The sequence below is a fragment of the Diadema setosum genome, chromosome 7 (assembly GCF_964275005.1).
Source record: "Diadema setosum chromosome 7, eeDiaSeto1, whole genome shotgun sequence".
NCBI lineage: Eukaryota > Metazoa > Echinodermata > Echinoidea > Diadematoida > Diadematidae > Diadema > Diadema setosum.
In genome coordinates this window covers 22,537,115-22,559,364 of record NC_092691.1, presented here as the reverse complement: position 1 = coordinate 22,559,364, position 22,250 = coordinate 22,537,115, and the positions used below count along the sequence as shown (strand labels likewise).

Genomic DNA, 22,250 nt, shown 5'->3' with positions numbered 1-22,250 from the left:
ATGAATAGGCAGATGGATAGTACAAAAAAACACACACACACACACACACAGAACCCCCCCCCCCCCAGAAAATCTTGTCAGTATGAAACATTTATACAACAGAAGATGGTTATACATTCAGCACTGTTGTGAAATACATGCATCGGTATGACTGGCCTTGCAGGAAACCTTCAAGATGCGGTTGCCTGCTACGAAAGAGCGACCCAGCTTGAAACGGGAGAGCTGGGGCACCACAAGGGACTGGTCCGCTGCTTGTTGGACTTGGGCCAGCTCAATACAGCCTCTGTCCATGTCAATGGGGTGCTGTCACAGAGGTAAAAATCTCCCATCTCCACTCTGTTTGGTCAGAGCCCCACTCTCTCCCTTGTTCAAAGCCTTTTTCAATTTGCTCAAGGTTTTTAATATTGGATCATGTGACATCAAAATAATGAATGCAAACTACATTCCCGACCTACTCTTTGTTAGTTTTTTCTTTTGTAGACTAATAGATAGATATCATCATTGGAAAATACTTCCCGATCGTTTCAAATATAAAATGCCTTATGTAGCAAACATATGAGGATGTATGATTAGTAGTCATGATTCAGACATTCCTAAAGATTGAACTCTTAAGCATGTTCAAGTTGTTTGATGGTTCACACATCATTTCAAGGAAAATTCCAACTACTAGTCTTTTTTGTCCCCAATAGAGGTGAATTGTGGTCATAAGCAAAATATGAAAACATAATGTATGTTATATTATTAATATTAATTAGCGTGTTGTTGTGTTGCCAAGCATTGTGTGTGTGCAAACCAGCCAGTGGTAGTCTCTGCCTGATTATCTGTTCACCATGGTGTATGCTCCCCTATTCCAGACCCGACTGGACAAGTCAGCTGAACTCCTACAGAGTTGAGGCCAGCTGGAAGCTTGCCAAGTGGGACGACCTGGAGGCCAACCTGAAGCCAGAAGGGTCCAACACCAACGACTGGAACGTCCTGCTTGGGAAGACTCTGCTTGCTGCTAGAGATGGGGTAAGAACTGGTCCAGGTACCAATTTATCAAATTCAGGAAGCGGTCTGCAGTCATGATGGTACTGATGATGGATTATTATGTAACCATTCTCAAATACTGTAAAAGCTGTTATTTTCACATGTAGATGTTTGCGCGAATGATGAGGTCACAGACATTTTTCGCTAGATGTTGTTTTTTGCAATTTGAGACTGATGCTATAGTTCACTCTGCCACTTTACTGTATATACATGGCTATATTTTTGCGGGTTGTTAAATTTGTGGCCCAACAGTAAATTGCGAAAATTAAACCCCCATGAAGGTAACATCTTGTACTATAACGCTTTGTTGTATCATTGTATTGTAGCTTTGCCTTGAGATGTGTGTGTTTTTGTGTTTGGGTATCTTTCTCACATGGTGTCAGCACTTTCTTACATGATTAAATAGGCTGATTTGCTGAAGTTAAATGCATTTGCCCTAATTATGTTTCCTCTTGTTACCTCACTGGCAGTACTGAGCAATGGATATGAGTATACATGTAGATTACTGGTTTATTTTCAGTCATCTATTCAATTATTTATTCTTTTTGTGATTCATTCATTTATCTATTTGTTTACGTATCCATTGATTCCAAATAATTTATGTATTTACTTACATGTATTTATTTATCTATTCATTTGTGTATCAATTTATTTTAATATTGTTATTTGCATTTTTATCTATATATTTTTCAATGGTAGTTGAGATGAAGAGTGTGGAAAGTTCCGGAAGAGTTGAATTTGATGAAGCTGTCTGTTGTGGTGTTCAAATTGGGTATACAGGAATGTTTGATTTTTTTCTTCCCCCCCCCCCCCATCTTCATATCAGAGCCAAGAGGATTTTCTGTCCCATCTGCGACTAGCACGAAGCGCCCAGATGGGCCCTCTGTCTGCTGCCAGTATGGAGAAAGGCTCCTATCAAAGGGCCTATGACTATATCGCCAGGTAATATGCAGGACTCTCGTGCTCAAATACCTAGTCATGATTAATTTCAAAACTGCACAGTACTTCCAATGTTGTTGTTTTTGTGTTTTTGTGTGCGTGAAAATGGGGTATGCATAAGAAATGAACCCCTTTAACTATCACCACTTAACTGTTCTGTCACTAATCCACTAGTGCAGGTGACTGCAGTTATAACGAAGTCCCTGGGACAGGCAATTTTCTATCGATATATCAAAATTTTTTACACCATGGACTTTCACAATAATTTTAGGACCTGAATTTTTACCTCATGTAGCGAAGTTTAGTTATACATGTGCGTGTGCTGGTAGTGCACTGTTTTGTGTGTAGGAGTAAATTCCAGAAAGAAGGAGATCATTTCATTGTCTTTGCTTGTATGGATAATGCTGCATGTTGCATAAATGTTACGATGTTTGTTTTGAAAACATGTGTTTTTAGTAAGTTACGTGTATGCCTGCAATCTTGGATATGATTACTCTCATTACAAGCTGTTGACATTTGAAGTAGTGTTTGTACACACCATTTGGAGAATGCATTTCTTTCAAGGACTTATACATATATTTTCAACTTCTTGTATTTGGCTGTCAATTTTCAATTCCAAACATTGTATTGTTTGTGATGTCGGTAGACTCCACATGCTGTGCGACTTGGAGCAAGGGGTTAGTGGTCTTCTTGGCATCTCGGCTGGTGGCCGGGGGAGCCAGTCACAGGCCCAGTTGATGGGCAGTTGGGATGCCAGGCAAGCCATGGCCCAGTCCTCCTTCAGGACTCAGGAACCCATGCTGTGTCTGCGGAGGGTCATGCTGGGCTTTAACCAAAGGTGGGTATCATCAGAAGGCAAGAAGCAGAAACAACACTAAAATTTCCATGTAAGGTACATTTGACTATTAAAAAAGCAAGATGTCTTCAATGTTAAGTTTTGCATATCTGAAATGAGTGAAAAAAGAAAAGAAAAGAGGGGAAAAGAATCCTCACATAAGAGAGCAGAAGAGTATGCCATAACATTAGAAAATTTGACAATTCAATGTTTTTAAGCTCACCTTTAAAATATAATACCAAATTCTAAGTGTCCAGAGGAGCAAACTACATTTTTATTATCCACAGCATTTGTTGTTGCTGTTAAATATTTGATGCTTTTCTTTAAAGGTGAGAACATCAATGCTCTACACTTGTGTTGACAGAAAGTCTTGTTGGTTAAAGGGGATCTACAACAAATTGAAAAAAAAATAAGATAAAGAATACACATTCCTTGAATTTGTTACTGTCATTTGTTGATAGTAATAGTTTTCTCCTACCTTCTGAACGAGGTCAGTATGCTAGAAAGTGGAAATTTGTTGAATCCTCTTTATATTTTCTTGCATCTTCTTTCGCGCTCTCAATCCTGTTCTGCCTAGCTCTGAAAATGCAAGTCTCAACAAGGACATAGGCCACTGCTGGCTGAAGAGTGCAAAGGTTGCCAGAAAGTAAGTCCTATATTCTAGTTCTTGTTTCACAACCAGTTTTCCATACAGCTCCCCCAGAGTATGTTCAGGTTCATGATTGTTTAGCTTTTGTCCAAATGTGTCAAGAGTGTGGACATATGTTTTAATTGATTTGAGACAGCCATGTAGTGATGTTCCTAAGCACATTCATTCTGATATAAATTTCAAAAGTCTGAATGTCAATAATCTATGAAAAAAATATTACTCCAGATTGTAACTTGAGTAAGCCTTTGTACAGTTAGAGGTTACAATACTATCTATGGTGGTGATGTATCATGGATGTACACTAATGGTTGTCAAAGAAAAACAAAACTTATCAAAATATATGCGAGTGAAATGGAGGAATGAATATATATTGACAAATGTTTTTTATGCCTCCGCCAACGAAGTGGCCGGAGGTATTATGTTTTCGGGTCGTCCGTCCGTACGTCCGTCCCGTTTTGTTTTTGTCGATATCTCAAGAACCGTGAGGTGGTTTTGCATCAAACTTGGTATGAGGGTATATCCTGGGGGGATGATACTTTGTTTGGATTTTAGGGTCACGGGGTCAAAGGTCAAAGGTCACATGTTATTTTGTGAAAAAAAAGGTTGAAAATTCATGTTTTTCTCCACATCTTGCAAATGGTTCAAGGTATCTTCATGGAACTTAGTATATATGCTTGTTCCAATGGGCAGTGATTATCTAGGGAAGTTGGGGGTCATGGTTCAAAGGTCAGGGGGTCAAAGGTCAAGGTCAACTCCTCAAAATATCACTACTTTCCTTATATTTATGCAATGCCAGAAGGGTTTTTTTTTTTAACTTGATGTATGCATGTATTACCCAATATATATTCTGTGGGAAGTTTCTTGCCAAAAGGTCAAAGGTCAAAGGTCAAGTGAAAGTGCTGAATTGCACTTTTTCCTCCATATCTCAAAAGTACCTCAAGGTATCATCATGAAACTTTAATACATATTTATGCATGTTCAACCTAACAGTGATTCTCTTTGGAACTGTGAGGTCAAAGGTCAAAGGCCAGGTTTAGATAATGCTGTTTTCCCATTTGATACTGAAATTATACTTTTTCTCAATACCTTGAAAATTACTCAATGCATAAACTTGTAAAAGGGTCAAAAGTCAAGTAAAAATCATCAGTTCCCCAAATACCTGCACTCTGAGATTTTAATCATTCATCCAATTGAACCTAGTTCTAGGAAAGTGAACATTCAGCACATTTGTGGCAAACCTGTCATTTTAATATTTTGCCAATTGTGTGAAACTGTCATCACACATTGCCAAGACATTGTACTATAGACCTATTAGGAGAACCATGCATTATGGCGGAGGCATATCAGTCGCCGTAGCGATATATCTAGTCATAGGCATATTCTTTGATATGTAACACAATCTCTAGGTTTTCAAAAGATTAATCTGTTGAGGACGGTGTGATTTTGCTACAACACACATTTTCCATAGACGCTTGCCCGGGTATACTCGGGACTAGTCCTCTACCGGGTAATGACAAATCCACAGAAATCTGATTTCACATGGACATTGTCATGTGTAGAAAGCAGTGTCCATAACCCTGTGTGCTTGTTTCTGACGCCAGTCTGTTTGACAATTCTCTCTGTCTGCAGGGCAGGTCATCTCCAGGCAGCATACAGCTCCCTGCTGAACGCTAGTCTCTACTCCCTACCAGACCTCTGTATAGAGAAGGCTAAGTGGCTATGGGGCAAGGTGAGGAAGGTTTTATCAGTGTTAGTCTTTGAGCAAGGCTCCTGATTGCTTTTTTTTTTTCACTTCACCATTGTGACTCTGACTTTTCAATGTGAATTTCAGAGGAAAGCATATTATATTTTGGTAATATTACATCCTTGACAATTCTCTCAACCTCAAAGTTTTTATGTGACATGAAACATGTTCACAATTCAATTATGGAAAAAAAAAATCCATGGCCTTGATGGACAATTGATAGATTGATTTGATAGACTCTGTACAAGGATGCGTCATTAGCACATTGACCTGTATAAAGCAAATTACAAACACATGTATTTGAAACATGTTAGTTGTTTGATGCTTTATTGAAAAGAATTACCTTGATGTACTTACCGTATCATCATACAATTTGTATATCTTACTGTGATGTTATCATCCTCACTTCTGTATTGCTCAAAGCATTACTGATTTATTTGGGAGATGAGGTAAGCTTTAGAACAATTTAGTGTGAAGTAATGTGCACTTATTCTAATAATACACTTTTGAATGTTTGTGTTTCTCGGTTTTCAGGGTGATTGCCATCAAGCCCTGATTGATCTGCAGAAGGGTGTGGCCAAACACTTTTCCCATGGCAACCGTCTCCAGTGTGACAACTCAACTGAAGCTAGAGCTGAGAGATTGGCCCATGCTAAGGTTCTGCTTCAAACCAGTTTTATCCAAAGCTTTCATAATCAAGCACTTATTCTTCTAGTTGCTTGTTTAGAGAGGTCTTGTATATAATACACTATGGCATTCCTGTCTGTAATAGAAATGCACAAAAGTAACCTTCCCAAGAATGATTTTCTTAATGTGGATGGCAAGAAGGTACGTAAAATTCATCTGTAATATTAAAACCCCAAGCCTTTTTGATAGAGCTCAAAGAAGGCAAGAACATGATAGGATATATGGAGGAAGGCAAATAGAAGTTTTTGATAGTTGGCCCATGAGGAGTCATGATTGATGTAAGAAAGATAATGTAAGCTGCTAGTAGAATAGCCTTGAATATAAATGTGAATATCTTTTGAACGACGAGCTTATGTCTTGAATTAAAGCACTAGTAAACCCCAACAGTGCTTTGTCCTAAATTATTTCTTCTTCATGAAGGTTACGGAGTAGATTCTTTCCCCTTGATGCATTCACCAAGGGAAGTGGAAGGTAATTCCATCCTTTTATCCCCTTATCTTTGTGATCACTTTGATTGTTGAAATTATTACCCCCCCCCCCCCCCCCCCCCAACTTCCTCACTACTTTTCCCACAGGCCTTATTGCTGGTGGGTAGATTCATGGAGGATACGGCAAAGTTTGAGAGCAACTCTGTGATGAGGCAGTACAAGGCAGTGACGGAGGTCAATCCGGAGTGGGAGGACGGACACTTCTACATGGCCAAGTACTATGATAGACTCATGCTCAACTTCACAGACAGACCCGAGAAGGCAGGGTAGGTCATTGTGCCACGAGAGAGCAACTTCCAATATGTGCATAATTGTGCTGCCGCTGTTAGCAGGACTTGACATTCTTATTGCATTGCATCATACAATAGTAGATGATGTATTAGGTATTGCATGGAGCAGTGGGCGTCCTCATGGTTCACCAGGGTCCCATTTCACAAAACTCGTTATCAATAACAACCGCCACATTCCTATGACAAATTTGCTATCATAACTGTCAACTATCATAACTTGTTATTGATTACAAGTTTTATAAAACGGGGCCCAGGTGAGGTGCTTGTTTAAATTCAAAAGCTGACCCCAGAAGCTAGGCTTAATCTTACAGTCATCCAGTGCACTGTCCAACCTATGGGGCTTCCTAGCACAGACTGGGAATGGTCACCATTGTAGCAAATTCTTTGTATACAATATCATATCATTGATGAGCATTTAGGATATGGTATGGAATAGCGAGTGCATACTAAAGGTATCTTCACCTTTTTCCACGTAATATAATACTATTTTTATTTGAATTTTTAATGAAAAGCTAATATGATTCATTTGCTCTATTGTAGAGAGTTTGTCGTCCATGTGATCAAGAACTTTGGTCAGTCGCTGCTCTATGGCAACCAGTACATCTACCAGTCCATGCCACGCCTCCTGTCCCTCTGGCTTGACTACGGTGCCCATGTCTCTGACCTGGAGAAGAACAACAAGGTTGGGAAGGCAGCCAATGTCATGAGCATGCTGCACAAGGTCAGTGTCGTTTTCGTCTGTTCATATGCGTTAAGAATTTAGGGTGAGAAACTGTCATCAGAGAGATTTTCTTTTCAGAATCATCTTTTGAATTATTGACTTCAAAGTGAAACCAAAGCTCTGCATATCATTTAATTCAAAGTGAAACCAAAGATCTGCATATCATTTGATTATGCTTGTCATCCAGAGTTATTGAAAGTATGGTAAAAAAAATGTTTGATGAGGAATGATTTTACTCCTCCTTGCCATGTGTCTGTAACGTATATGACTTCATGAGAGCCTAAATGGTGGCTTGCCTAGTAATACATTGCACCGTACCATTGCAGACAAAAATACAATGTGTTTATTAGAGAGGTAGATTTTAGGACAACCAGAAAAGGTCATGTGCATTAACAAAAAAAAAAAAAAAAAAAATAGAAAAAGAAAATTGAGCAGAGGGTTTGATTTTGGAAGGACAAAACTGTTTCTTGAACTGTGCTGTTAGTATGCCTTTCTGCTTAGTATCTTAGATGATGCTGTTTAAAAAGGAGTAAAGAAAATTACATCAAACTCTGATGGAATGTAAATATATGGAGACAAATTGAATTGGAACCATGTTATGACATTTATTGAGCTGCACGTGTTTAATGACAATATGTTGTTGCAGTGCTACATAAATGTAAAATGTGTGTACCTCCTGGCAAAATTCCTTGTCTTTTTCAGATTATAGCAGAGTTCACAGAGAAGCTAGCACCATACCAGTTCCTGACAGCTTTCTCCCAGCTCATCTCCAGGATCTGTCACTCACACAAGGAGGTGTTCCTACAGCTACAGGTATTGACAATAGTTACTTTCAAACGGTGATCCTTGATCTCGAGCTAACCTGGAGGATAATTTCTACAGGGAGCCAAGTATTGCACGGTCAGTTTTGTTACGAAATCAGTGATTTTGTCGACGAAATGACTGATTTTAGGATGAAATGGCTATTCTGTCGACAAAATGACTGATTTCGTGATGTAATTGGCTGTGCAACACTTGGCACCCTATAGAATGGATCACTGTCTGAATGCATATATTGTTCCCTCAGTCTTTGGGAACTTGAATTGCATTTCATTACTGCAGGATACATTATAATGTTCTTTTTCAGCGAATTCACCAACAAAACAGTGATTGAGCGTTCAAAAAACTACCAAGATAATTTCTACATTGAGATGTATTTTTTTTCTCTTGTAATTGTTTTTTTTTTTTGGTTTTATACCTGTCAATATCATTTTATTTTTTCAAATATCCTATTGTTCAATCTGTCATTATGTATGGCGTTAATCTACTGTCACAGTTGCTATTTTTTCATTAACATACATATGCATTTATTAATTCATTTGATTGCTCGCATGCCATGGTGTATTTCTCATGGTGCTTCAGAGCCAACAGTCTTTGGGTATGTTGTGAGCAGTGAAGCAGAGACGCTGTGGTAACACATGGTGGTAGTGTGTCCTGTATGAAAAAAGGAGAAAAATAAAGTAGATGAAACATATTCACTAATCATACTTTTACATAGGTATCTTGTCTTTGTCTTTGTGAATGAAGATATTAGGTGATTATTATTAAACATTCTTTTGTATATAGATAAAGATATGTTGCCTCTAAGAAGCTTCTACAGGAGGGCAGCTGAGATAGTGCAAGTTGCTGCTCAAATGTTGTCCATCTTTTGGAACTTTTTTGAAGGGTTCCCATCAATCTGAAGTGTCTTAAATTTTCTGCCTTTGCCTGTATGCTGGTGCAATCTAATGCCCAGCAAGTAGTCTTGGAGGTGAGAGAGAGTGAGAGGGTTTTGAAGTTCTGACTTATTCTTAGCTAAATGTTTGTCAAGAGAGAAAGGACATGATTTCTAACACAATTTTTTTTTTTTTTTCATTTTCATTGGCAAGAAAAGTTAACCTGCAAACCTTGCAATGTCTCTTTCTCCTCATTCCTCATTGCAGGAGATCATAGCAAAGGTGGTTGTCGCCTTCCCTCAGCAAGCAGTCTGGATGTCTATGGCGGTATCAAAGGTAAGTGCATATGTGACCGCCCAGCTCAAACCCACAAACAGCAGGCTGAAATGAATTTCCCATTTTCCACATACATGTAGATTAAAAGAGTAAACTCTGAACTCTAAAATGATGTATAATTTACTATTAAAATCGGACAATCCTAACCCATTCACAAAGTGTTTGAAATGTGAGAGGTGAGTTGCAGTTTCATAGAAAAGGGAGAAAAGAGGGTGTAATGGTTTAGGGTCACTCAATTTTCCAGTTAAGCAGCACCTGTTTAAAAAAAATGCGATTGAGAAAAAGTGCTCATATCTTGATATCACTTTTGTTTTGAGCTGCCAAAATTTGACAGTAGGAAGAGAAAAGATTACTCTCCCAAGTAAAGAAACTGAGAAATTTTGAGCATGTCAACTCAGATGACATATTTTGGTTAATTACTGAGAATCCCAATTGTCATGCTTACATTTCTCTGTTCATCACTGTACTCCACGGTGGCAAATTTAAACACTCGTGTAATTGTCGGGAAGTCCTGATTCATGAAAAATGAGACTCACTAATGATTTCTTTTTTTGCATTGTTTAATATTACATGCAGTCCACGTACCAGATGAGGCAGCGGCGGTGCCTGGAGATCTTCAGCCGTGCCAAACAGCTGGATAAGAGTCTAGCAAAGTTCATCAATGTAAGCATTGCTACATGAATGCCATTGTATTCATGGATGTTGCCATGAATGTTGTCATGTTTTGTTTACTCATATGTATTAAAACTAAAAGCTCAACACTGGTAAAAAGGCACATGATCTTAATCTCATAAAATTTGACTGAGATTTACAACTTGCTCAGCACTTGTGATGTTTAGATGTTTTCTTCACCATTAATGTGATTTTGCATGAGATTTTTGTTTGTTTATTGTAACCTTTCACAGAGTTCTAGTCACAGTATTTAGGGCATGAAGAGTGAAGAAATGCAAGTCAGACTGTCTGTAATGGAAGTAAATATGATAGAACATAATTATATTACATGTTGTCAGAGAGCGCAATCCTATTTGCGAGACCCTCATTTAGGGCCTTCCATCCCATGTCATTTCTGTGTAGGTTGCATAAATAGAATAATGCTCCTTTATATAATGTAAGATGTGCGAGATAGTCTTTGCATGGGATTCTTTTGTTTGATTCACATTCATTTTATGTTTTGTTTTTCTCCAGAATGCGACCAAGCTGACAGACAGACTCCTTGACCTGTGCAACAGACAGGTGGAGAGCAACTGTCAGAGGTTGAGCATAAACAATGACTTCAGGTCGCTCAAGAGGCTTGTCTCAGACAGGTGGGTCGAGACGTGCCGCGGTCCTCGCTCAAAGTTCTCCTTTACTTGGTTCAAGACTTCTCTCTCATTCAGGAATCAGTGTATGATGGTTGGAGTTATATTCCACATACTAAGAATCTGGTTATAGGATTGGTCAAGAGCTGATCATGTGATAAAGCGTAGTTTTGCCCATCACATCACCTGAGAAAAGAGTTTGTTACACTCTATGATCTCTACACTCTATGTAGCTATCTTTCCTCAGCCGCGCTTCGGAAAGATAGCTACATCCAGATCGCCTCGGAAGTGATAGTTTGTCCCATCACCTTCACCAACGTTGATTATTTGCTTACTACCAATTTGTGACAGACACGTTTAAAATCTCACATAGATTGAGATGTTACCAAGTGGATGTTACTGTGCAGGCTGAGTATACATATGCAAGGGGGCAATCGTGATGTGCTAATGTTGGCAGCTCTGGTGCTGCCATTTCACTTTGGCTGCTCACTCCACTAATTGGCCCATGTTTTTATCCCTTATTGTCAGAGCACAAGCTCATTCCTAAGAAAGTGTTTGCATCACATTACATTGGCAAACTTTCTTTGACCTCATGCCTGTGATGCATAGGCAGACTATGAAAAATGATGAAGACATGTTTGAATGTGAACAGTGGAATGCATGTGATGTCCACCTTTCCAATAGCCTCATTTGTTTGTTGTCTCTCAGCAAGTTAAGATTATTTTGTGCCATTGCATTTCATTGTCTCATTGTCATTATTGTAGCAACTTCCACCGCATCATCGTCCCCCTCCAGTCAGCCATGACAGTGACCCTTCCCAGCACTCAGGGTGCCCACAGGGACCACAACCCGTTCCCTCTCACTGAGGTCTACATCGAGGGCTTTGACGACATGGTGAGAAAAGTTATTCCCCCCCCCCCCCACCAAAACGTGAAAAAAGAAAGAAAGAAATCCCTAGAAACCAGAGCTGGATCGTTCCAAGCAATGCCAAGATGACTCTTTATCAGTTTTCATTAAAGTTGAAACGACTCCTTTCCTCCATGATGATCAAAAGTGACTGTGGATGTGAGAGTTTCACAGGTGGTGCCCTTATGACTCTGATTCAGTCATAGAGTTGAAGTGCCTCTTTCCCTTCATGGTGCTAGATTATAATGGGGGTATGAGACTCTTGAAACAAGTGGTGCCATGTAAACCCTGGTCCTATCATTGTGCAGTAAAGTTGAAGTGTGTCATTTCCTCCATGGTGCCAGAATATTATGGGGTGCAAGAGTTTTTCGAGAGGTGCTCTGAAGAATGTGATCCTATCCTTGTGCAACAAAGCTGAAGTGGACTCTTTCCTCCAAAGTATGAGAACATCAATGTAGGCGGGCATAAGAGGTTTCAAGCAATGAACAAATAAGTCTAATTTTATCACTGTGAACTCAGGTGGAAGTTCTACCGTCCCTCCAAAGACCAAAGAAGATAGGAATACAGGGCAGTGATGGCAGGCTGTATGTCATGATGTGCAAACCCAAGGTAGGTACAACTCCATTTCTGTGGCTAATGCACATCTAGTTACAATGAGAATTCAAAGATTAACATCACAAAATAGTCTTTCAGTGCAACACACATTTTGCAATCTGTATGAAATATCAAAGTGTATTTGATGTATAATTTGTGTTTTATATCGTGACTTTTGTACATAATGATGTTGGGTTAGTCTGTGCCTTCAAAAGAAAAGTGATATGCTGCGATGGGCTAGAAACAATTATAATCACCCTTGGAGACTGGCATTGCGACAATCAAGGCTATATGTTTTAGGAAAAATCCACAGAGGCCAGCTATTCATCTAGTAGCGGAGGCACCACACACAGAGTACCATGGTATCTTATGTCAGCAAAGCCCCTAGTAAAACTGTTTCCTTTGTAGAGGTATGACCATTTACCAAGTATTTTAATACTGGTTTTGAGAATTGAAGCTATAAGAGGTGCCCAAGCTGGAAGTGGAAGACAAAAAATGGATTAGAAAAAGTTGACCAGAGCTCCAGTAACATTGGTCTGAGCAGGTTATTGAGCTTTGAAATGTGTTTCTTTATGCTCAACATTGTGTACACGTATGGTTGACAGTTTGGCCACCAATGAACTCGTCAGTGTGTCATCTTGGCCTTCAAAGCCCTTCACTACCTTCATATTTTCCTGAGCAGCTGTATGCACTCTTATAGATGCATTGTGATTCATCATTAATATTTGAATGTCAGTCAGCTTTAAATGACCAGAACCTCTTTGGTTTCCCTCGGTTAGGATGACCTGAGGAAGGACAATCGTTTGATGGAGTTCAACGGTATCATCAACAAGTGTCTCAGGAAGGACGTGGAGTCCAGGAGGAGAGAGCTTCACATCAGAACATACGTAAGCCTCACAGACCTTTGCCATCTCGACTTTAACCCGTCGAGGACGGTTTGATTTTGCTACAACACACATTTCCCATAGAAGCTTGCCAGAGTATACTTGGGACTCGTCCTCAATGAGTTAATGTGTGTGTGTGTGTGTGTGTGTGTGTGTGTGTGTGTGTGTGTTTGGGAGGGGGTTATCTATGTTACTTTCTCTGTATTCACTGTTCAGCGACCACTAAATGATCAAGTTGGCCTAGCGGAAAGAGTGCAATCGAACTGTACGATAAAAGTTTCACAGAGATCGTACATGAAGTAAAATGATTTTAATAGAGGGAACCACTCAGCCAGTGTATGATGCACGAGCAAATGCAAGTAGAAATAGAGTGACCTGTGCTCATTCAGTCATGAAAGTATGTATATGTGTTTGTGTATGTGTAGGTGTCACTTGTGTTTGTCTGTGTGTTTGTGCATGCTATTGGTAGTTAAGTTAAGTGAGTCAAAAATTGTAAACCAAACCTGTGTCTCAATCATTAGGTCTACAGTAAAGGGCAAGTGACTTTTATATTCATGCTAATCCCTCTGGATTTTCAGCTATAAAAATAAGATAATTTTTGCTACTAACATGAGTGACTTTATCAGTCTTTTAGATATTGTGTGGCTCATGTTACCATAAAGGTTTATGATGTTGTTCTTCTATTTGTGTGGGACAGGCTGTCATTCCACTAAACGAAGAGTGCGGTCTGATTCAGTGGGTTAACAACACATCGGGACTGAGGCCAATCCTACACAAGATATACAAGTATGTATTTCACACTGCAGAAATCACACAAATGCTGTTGACATTACATGTATCTCTTGATGACAGTAATTTATCAAATACTACAAAGATCTTTATGTAGTAGTCTGTGTGATATTCTGTTCTTTCTTGTCAGCAAATTCAACTTTGATGTCGATGCTACACTATGCACCAACAGCTGCAAGTCATTCTATTTTCATTCGTCAGTTGTTTTAGACTGTGGTAATGTCCTTAGTATCTCACTCTGCATGTACTTAAATCTCATTAGTGTGGGCCTTCAGTGTAGCAAGTAGCAAAGAATGCAGAATTTGCAGAATTCAATTACGTTTGATGTTCTGACAAATTTGTTGTGTCTGAGATGTATGATTTCATGCCATACTATCCAAAAGATTTGATGTAATTTGATTTGATAATGGTTTATTGAAACAAACATGCAAAGTAGTAGCCCAAAGGCTAAATTATAATGCATCACATTGAAAAACATATCAATTACATCAAACAACATACAATGCATGAACATTTCAACAATGACAAATACCGATTACATTAACATAAAAAATATATACAGCATCGTATCAAAACAATAACCAATTCATACCAATTATTATACAAAATATATTACTTTAAAATGATAACCATAGTTAAGATGATGCTAGCAAAAGCTGTCAAATGTACAACTGAATATTGTGTATTGGATGACATATGACTGGTGTTATCACTGATCACTTTGTGTGTTTGCAGTCTTAGAATTAGGCTGCAGAGGATCAGTACACATTAAAACAAGTTAGCAGTGGCCATAGAGTAATTGCATGATGTTAGACAAATGAACAAATACATAATAGACCAGAATATCTGAAGATGAGTGCATTATGGGGTTGGGGGGAGGATGTCTCAGAAACTCATCTATATCTATTCTGAATTCGCAGTGTTTCATTATGTGAATAAGTTTATTAGGACATGTCCAGTTATGAGGGATGATGATCAATTTTTTAATAAACATCTTTACAGAGTCAGACTGGCCAATATTTACATTTTGAGTGTATTTGAAGCATTTTACCCATGTGACACGTAATGGCACTGTCGAACGCAACCAAGACACATTGATTGTGGGCTTCACTGTATATTGGATTACAGGGAGAAGGGCCTGTACACTTCTGGTGTCGAGCTGAAAGCCATGATTCCAAGTCTGTCTGCAACTCTGGAGTAAGTGTTCACTGGTGGTAAACAACTTTCATACAACTTGCTGCCTGACTTGAAACCGTTTTTATTAATCAACTGGCTCACAGTCTTTTTAGTTCTTACTATTATTGTTTTGAATTTAGAATTAAACGTACTTTGTTAGTATGGAGTAATCTTTGTTTCAAATTTTTTTGCGTTTCTTTATCTTTCTGTTATTTAGTTCTATTTTGTGAGGATAAACGTGACTGTGCTTATTTCCTAAATTTTGACATTGAAAGCTACAATTGTAAGCTGCTTTTACATATCTTTTTTGTTATATGTCTCCTCTACAACAATGTGGCACAAAAACTAATTCAAAGTATTTGTGATTCCTACAAAGTATGCATACATTTTCAGAGTGACACTCATTTTCAAACTGTTTTGTAACCTTGTTTCATGCAGCCAAAAGCTGAACATATTTGAGAACAAGCTTCTGCCTCGATATCCTCCAGTGTTTGGAGAATGGTTCCAGAAGACGTTCACAGACCCAACATCCTGGTGAGTCTGCTCTTCATCACTATGACAACAACCAGCTGATCTTTATTTTTTTTGTTGTTGTTGCCAGAAATGGATTTTCATTTCAAGAGTCGGTTTCATAGCACTAACTTGTATAAAGATAAAGAAATGAATATAAATGAATGAATGAATGAATAAATAAATAAATGAATAAATAGATACATACATACATACATACATACATACATACATACATACATACATAAATGATAAAGAATGAAGATGAAATACAAGTATGCTTATGAGAATAGCATATACTAGTTTAGGAGAACATAATTGTGTCTATGATAGCAACATATATTTTAAGAGAGTGCATAATGCTGGTCCATTTTATGTCAGTGTTTACAAGCATCTGAGGAAAGATCATACCATACCTCACATGGCCCATTAGTGTCCACCAGTTCACTTATTCCATGCTAATACTTCTGTCAGAGTAATTTTCAAAAGTTCTCATGACAAACGACAAGCTCCAGACTCTGACACGAAGCTGTTCACACATCACACCCCAATTCTTCAGGTACTTGAGCCGCCTGGCATATGCCCGGACTTCAGCTGTCATGTGCATGGTTGGCTACATCTTGGGACTGGGTGATCGCCATGGAGAGAACATCCTCTTTGACTCTACCAATGGGGATTGTGTCCATGTCGACTTCAACTGCCTCTTTAATAAAGTATGACAGCTACTATATACACCAATTATTTTACAAAATTTTTATTTGCATGAATTTTAGCTCAAGATGCTTTATGATTTGATAGCTATTTACATTTTTAAATTATTTTTTTTTTCATGTTAACTTTCATAAAATGACAAAGAGCATATTAATAAAAAATATGAAATTTGTTGCTGAAAAATCATTCAATCATTACACAATACTCTCAATGGCATATTTTCTGTGGTAGATTACCAATGGCATTGAACTTTCACACAGCAATCTTCAAACTCCGTATAGATTTGTATGAGGTGAAATTCAAAGGTGGATGCCTTGTTTCTCTACCCATCCCACTTTGTGCAAGCTTTGTTATTGTGATAATGATTATTATTTAGTCTTATTAATGCAGGGCAGCCATTTCAGTGATCTGAGCACTGTTCTAGTGTGTGACGTATTCATCAGAAACAAAATTAGAAACTATACAAATACAGAGAAAAATAACAAAAATTCAGGAAGTCTGAGTGAATTTAAAGTAACTTTGATTGCAGATTTCAGTTGACATCAATGCAGCATGTTGTATAAATCTACCATCTTGCATTTTCTTTATTTTAAAGGAGACCTCCGGATGATTTTCAGATTTTTACATTTGAACAACTGTAAATTAGTTACACTGGGTACAGAGTTTCAGAATTTATAGTGATTGGGATGAAGAATAAAAATGTTTTCGAAATTTGAAACAAATTGCAATGAACAAGGATGATGACATGGCAGCCTCACCATAAGAATGCATGAGTTCTGGCTCCAGGGAGCAGAACAAAAGAAGAAGGCATGCATAGATTATACACAGGTGAACTTGGAAGCAAGTGGTGTAATGGAATTACACCGACTACATTTCTGAAATATGTGAGTCTCCTATGTCATCAACACTGTTCAGTGTAATTTGTTTAGGATTTTTCAAAGTATTGTTTCTCTGCTCAAGAACCTCAATAAATTCCACAAATCTATACATGGAACTATCGATTTATGTATCACATCATGTGAAATTATGAAAATCGTCTGGAATGCCCCTTTAAACAGTGTGATTATTTCTGATGTAGTTCCTCATTATTTTTTTAACAAGTGAGGGATTTCACCCAAAGGCTCTCCTGCAGGAAGTACATGTTGTATATATTGAGCATCAGGTGTGCAGTACTGAAGGAGGAGGCTAATGCTTGGCATACATGTATATCTTATTATTACTCATTTTGTTCCAGGGAGAGACATTTGATTGGCCGGAGCGGGTGCCATTCCGACTGACCCACAACATGGTGTCAGCGATGGGCCCCATGGGATACGAGGGAGTCTTCCGACGGGCATGTGAGGTCACCATGAAAGTCATGCGGGACCAGCGGGACCCACTCATGAGGTAGGTAGTTGTCCTTCTTTGAAGAGCTGCAGCACTCATTGGCCCAAATTCACGAAGGTGGTACAAATGAAACCATGGTTTAAACCTTTGACAAAAACCATGGAGTGCCAAGTGTCGCATGGAATATTTCGTTACAAAATCTGTCATTTCGTCGGTGAAATTATTATTTTGTAGCGAAATGACAACATTTTGTAACTAAATGAATATTTTGCCCACAAAATGATAATTTCGTAGACGAAACGGTCATTTTGTCGACGAAATGACCAATTTCGTATCGAAATATTCCGTGCGACACTTGGTGCTCCATGGTTTTTGTCCATGGTTTAAACCATGGTTTCATTTGTACCACCTTCGTGAATTCGGGCCTTTGAGTCATGATCCTGGTAAATTCAGCAATATGCCATGAAATCCAGCGTTGTAGAGGCTCAATGCCCTAAAAGATCTTCAATGGCTCCACCTTGTATTCTGTTCTTGAAATTAGTCTGCCCAGCAATACGTTGGTATGTTTGATACCACATTACTTTTTGTGATATTGAATCAAAAAATATGGTCTACCTTGCAGATCTTTATTGTCCAAACACTGTTGGTGTGTAGAAATTATTGGACCTTTAAATGCACTGTAGAACATTCTTGCGGCCTACTATAAAAGTTTCTGAAACGTTGCCTTATGGAATGTCATGATGTCCTTTAAACCAAACATAGCAGTGTTACAGTTATTACAGAATATGTCTTTGTAATGATATTTTGCCAATAGTGTCCTGAAGACGTTCATCTATGACCCCCTGGTTGAATGGAGCAAACCATCAAGGGGAAGAAGCAATGCCCTCAGTGAATCTGGGGAAATCAACAATGAAAAGGTAAAGGGATATTATTTGTTATGTGCTATATAAGTGTTGTTATTGTAATTGGAATTATTGTAATTGATCATAGAATTGCAAATATTATAAGCCAAATAATTCATATAAAGATGATTTACTTGAAGCTACTTTTTTTTTTTCTAAGAGGTAGAGACTTTAGTCTGTAACAATTTGAGCAATTACTAGGTGTATGAACATTGTGTTGTATGTGGAGATTAAAAATTGTAAAATTGATTCTATGACTGCAGCATACTTGCCAACTAGTAAGATTTTATCAGATTCAGTAAGATTTTTTACGTTAAAAATAGCAAAATCAGATTTTCTGTCAGAGAAATCAGATTTTTGAAAAATATTTAGATATACCTTTCATGTGTATTTTCTGAAGATTTGACCGAAAGTAAGAGTTTTAACTTCAGTTTGCATATAAAATCAGATTTTTGCAATCTACGAGTAAGATATTTCATCTTGAAATGTTGGCAGGTATGCTGCAGTGTAACAAAATGGTCAAAATACATTTCATTGCATAGAGAAACAAACATTTGAAAAGAATACTCATTTCCTTTTCATAGAGCATTGATGATCATATTTACAGCAGAGAAGCAGATTAGAGCTAATTCAGTAAGACATCAGTGAAGTTAATGATGCAATTCCACACAATGTTCAAATTGGCCTTACATATTACTACATTCAGCAAAATCAAATAGAGTAGTAGAGATCATGTGCTGATGATGTCACTTCAACTTATTTGCATTTAATCATTGGTGAAAGCTTGTGAAACTGAAATTCCATAAGTTTCTTATATTATATTTCTTGGCTGATTTTGATGAAATGTCTACCATTATGTTCGTTTATTTTTACTCTATCAGCAAGCCAATTTGAACAGGGTGCAGAGTTGCACTGCTGATTTTGAACTTTCTTGAATGACCTCGAAAGAATTAGGTCTGTGGGTGCTTTGCTTGATAGACCCACATATAGGTAATCATATTGGTCAGAATTCACAAATGTAGCATGAAGCTATGGTTTGAATTCAGTGTGTGAACTACAACAAGTTTGAAATAGTCATGCCTTGCTCAGCTAGTGTTGGCCTATATTCAGTTTTGGACATCCATTAGTGTGATATTGCAAGCATTTGTGCAATCAAAATTTGAGTAAGTCATATACTCTCTTTTAACCACCATTGTGAATTCCTGCCTTTTTTGTCTACTAAACAATGAAAATGTTGCACCATATTTTCCCACAGGCCTTGGTTCATGTGAGAGACATTGAACAGAGGCTCCAGGGCGTCCTGAAGAATAAGAACAAGACCAGAGGATTGCCCCTGTCCATCGAGGGCCATGTGGATCATTTGATCAGGGAAGCGACTGACAAGCACAACCTGTGCCAGATGTACATCGGCTGGGCTGCGTACATGTGAAGAGGGGATCCTGTTTGTAACCATCTTCCTGTCGTCGTAGCAGCAGCGGTTACTGATGCCCAGACCATTTGGATGGAGGGAAACCTGTGGCAATCTGGATTTCTTTTGTGATGAACAGTTGAATATGTGGCAAGGAGCTGCTGTTGGAGTGAAATTTGTCTCTGCTAATCCGTGATTTTTGCCAGTCATGTCTTGAGGCAGAAAAAGTCAGTTTTAATTGTCACCTGTTTACAAAAGGAGCAAAAACTGGACATGAACATAACATAAGCCTCTGAATGGGCAGGTGTCCTTAGTGTGTGCAACATGAACTTATGCAAGTGTAACTATGTGGGCAATATGCACAATGTACTGTGTTGCCCAAATCAAATTCATTAGTCATACTGTACCAGCAGGTCATGAGGACTATGTTTGTTTGTTCGTTTGTTTGTTTGTAAAATAGGGGTAGGGGTGGGTGGGAGGGTCAGAGGGTAGGAAGGTCAGAGGGTAGGAAGACCAAGAAGCAACTTGGCCAAAAGTTTGACGTGGATACAGTGCCCAGTTCTGAGAGGTTGCTGCCCTGCCTCATGAATGATGAATTGTAACTTCCTTCAGGGTTTGTTGTGGAGATATTCCTTGTGAGAATCATTACTGTTCTCATTACCTACCTCAACTTGATTTTAATGCATGACACTCGTCTCTGTGTGCATCCTTGGGAATGCCACCACTGCAATCACTACGTTTTCGGTTCAATGCCAAATTCTGTATGCAGATAGTTATTGCCAGGATCTAATATTTAGGACAAGAACGTCTCTCATAATTTTGTGGACAGATCCATATTTGGAGGGCATTATCTTGATAGAAAAAGAGATCCATTATGTACAAGACTTGACAACAGCAGTGGCCCGGAGCCACCAGAAATAGGCCATCAACAGACCATCAGGCCACCACTTTTGACAAATGTTACATGTTTGTGTGTATGCATTGTTTTTAATGTGATTTTCTCATACGGAAATGGAGAATAGCTCATGGCTTAGTGCTTGAGAACTGCAACATTTCAGTTAGCTGCCATTACCAGGGTTGCAAGATTGAACCTGCTTGTGTAGTCTTCACAGGCAAATTTAATCATTTTACAGCAAAATTTGGCCAAGGTATTTTTTACTCTCGGCCTAATTTCACTTCCAAATTTTATCTATTCATTAAACAAGTACCACAAGGTATACCGTATGTTAAATGTAATCATTTCATGAATATGTAGTGTTACAAAAATTGTGTTTATGCCTCAATTCAGTATTGAACCTGTTAGACTTTGTAAAACTTAGTTACAGTACAAGTAACAACAATGCACAATTGTATGCTTGCCTTCTAAGCTAAGTCAAAAACATATTTTGTGTGATAACAGTTAGTAATGTATACAATTTTGTCAAATATTTCACACCTCCTCTGTGCACGCTCATCAATAAATATTGTTCATGCAGCTTGCAGGCATATGTTTGTTACAGGTGATTTTGTTTATCCAAAAATGCAATGAGGTTCGATTGTTACACTTGTATTCTGAAGATTTTTTATTCTCAAAACACACAAATTTTGAACACCTAGGTCCTAGATATTCGTTATCCGAACATGAAATAGGCCTTTTCGTTAATCCAAATATTCTAATGTTTGTTGATTTTGATCAAACGGACCACTACCACAAAAAGTTGGTGCCAATCCCTTGTAATATTTATATGTGCCAACACACCATCTATTTCCCTTCTGGACCTAACCTTTTGACAAGGCCTCGTGGCTGAAGATTGAGACTAACTCGCCACACCGAGCACTGCGAGAAACGGGTGAACGCGAGACCGAGTGGCGCAGCCACGAGGCCTTTTAAAACCTGTTTTTTTTTTCTCCCTACCATCTCCCGACAAAGGCAGCGCTGCTCGGTCTCGCATTCACCTGTTCTCTCCTGTTCTCTCGCAGTTAGTCTCTTTTTCAACCACGAGGCCTTGCCAAAAGGCTATTCTGGACCCTGGTTCTACACCTACCAGTGTGCACCAGCTGTGGGAGTCAAAGACAAAAGATTGACAATGACCACAAGAATGCCCATTATTTTGTTCTCCCAAAACAATCCTCCACTGATACACTCACATGAACACACAGCCCACCTCTTTAAGGGACAAGTTCACCTTGATGTTAATGTGGATTGAGTGAATGCAGCCATAGTAGTAAAACACATCAGTGAAAGTTTAAGGAAAACTAGACAATCTGTCCAAAAGTTATTAATTTTTGAAGTTTCTGCACAGTAACTGCCTGATCAGAAGGCTACTTCAGCTTATGATGTCACATGCATAGAAC

General features: G+C 38.5%; 1 protein-coding gene across 1 annotated transcript in view; it reads left to right on the top strand.

Moving 5' to 3' along the window:
- LOC140231118 (serine/threonine-protein kinase ATR-like) overlaps positions 1-20,365 on the top strand; it is a 72,399-nt gene extending 52,034 nt beyond the window's left edge. Inside the window, exons 40-62 of the mRNA XM_072311271.1 lie at positions 164-314; positions 855-1,011; positions 1,856-1,971; positions 2,615-2,806; positions 3,381-3,449; positions 5,082-5,181; positions 5,731-5,853; positions 6,459-6,637; positions 7,202-7,382; positions 8,085-8,195; positions 9,344-9,412; positions 9,989-10,075; positions 10,598-10,716; positions 11,475-11,604; positions 12,136-12,225; positions 12,990-13,097; positions 13,792-13,880; positions 15,012-15,080; positions 15,498-15,593; positions 16,129-16,282; positions 17,515-17,666; positions 18,421-18,523; positions 19,764-20,365. Of these exons, the coding sequence (XP_072167372.1) occupies positions 164-314; positions 855-1,011; positions 1,856-1,971; positions 2,615-2,806; positions 3,381-3,449; positions 5,082-5,181; positions 5,731-5,853; positions 6,459-6,637; positions 7,202-7,382; positions 8,085-8,195; positions 9,344-9,412; positions 9,989-10,075; positions 10,598-10,716; positions 11,475-11,604; positions 12,136-12,225; positions 12,990-13,097; positions 13,792-13,880; positions 15,012-15,080; positions 15,498-15,593; positions 16,129-16,282; positions 17,515-17,666; positions 18,421-18,523; positions 19,764-19,937 (2,819 nt within the window). The 3' untranslated portion in view covers positions 19,938-20,365. The remainder of the gene's footprint in view (positions 1-163; positions 315-854; positions 1,012-1,855; positions 1,972-2,614; positions 2,807-3,380; positions 3,450-5,081; positions 5,182-5,730; positions 5,854-6,458; positions 6,638-7,201; positions 7,383-8,084; positions 8,196-9,343; positions 9,413-9,988; positions 10,076-10,597; positions 10,717-11,474; positions 11,605-12,135; positions 12,226-12,989; positions 13,098-13,791; positions 13,881-15,011; positions 15,081-15,497; positions 15,594-16,128; positions 16,283-17,514; positions 17,667-18,420; positions 18,524-19,763) is intronic.
- The last annotated feature ends 1,885 nt before the right edge of the window (positions 20,366-22,250 follow it).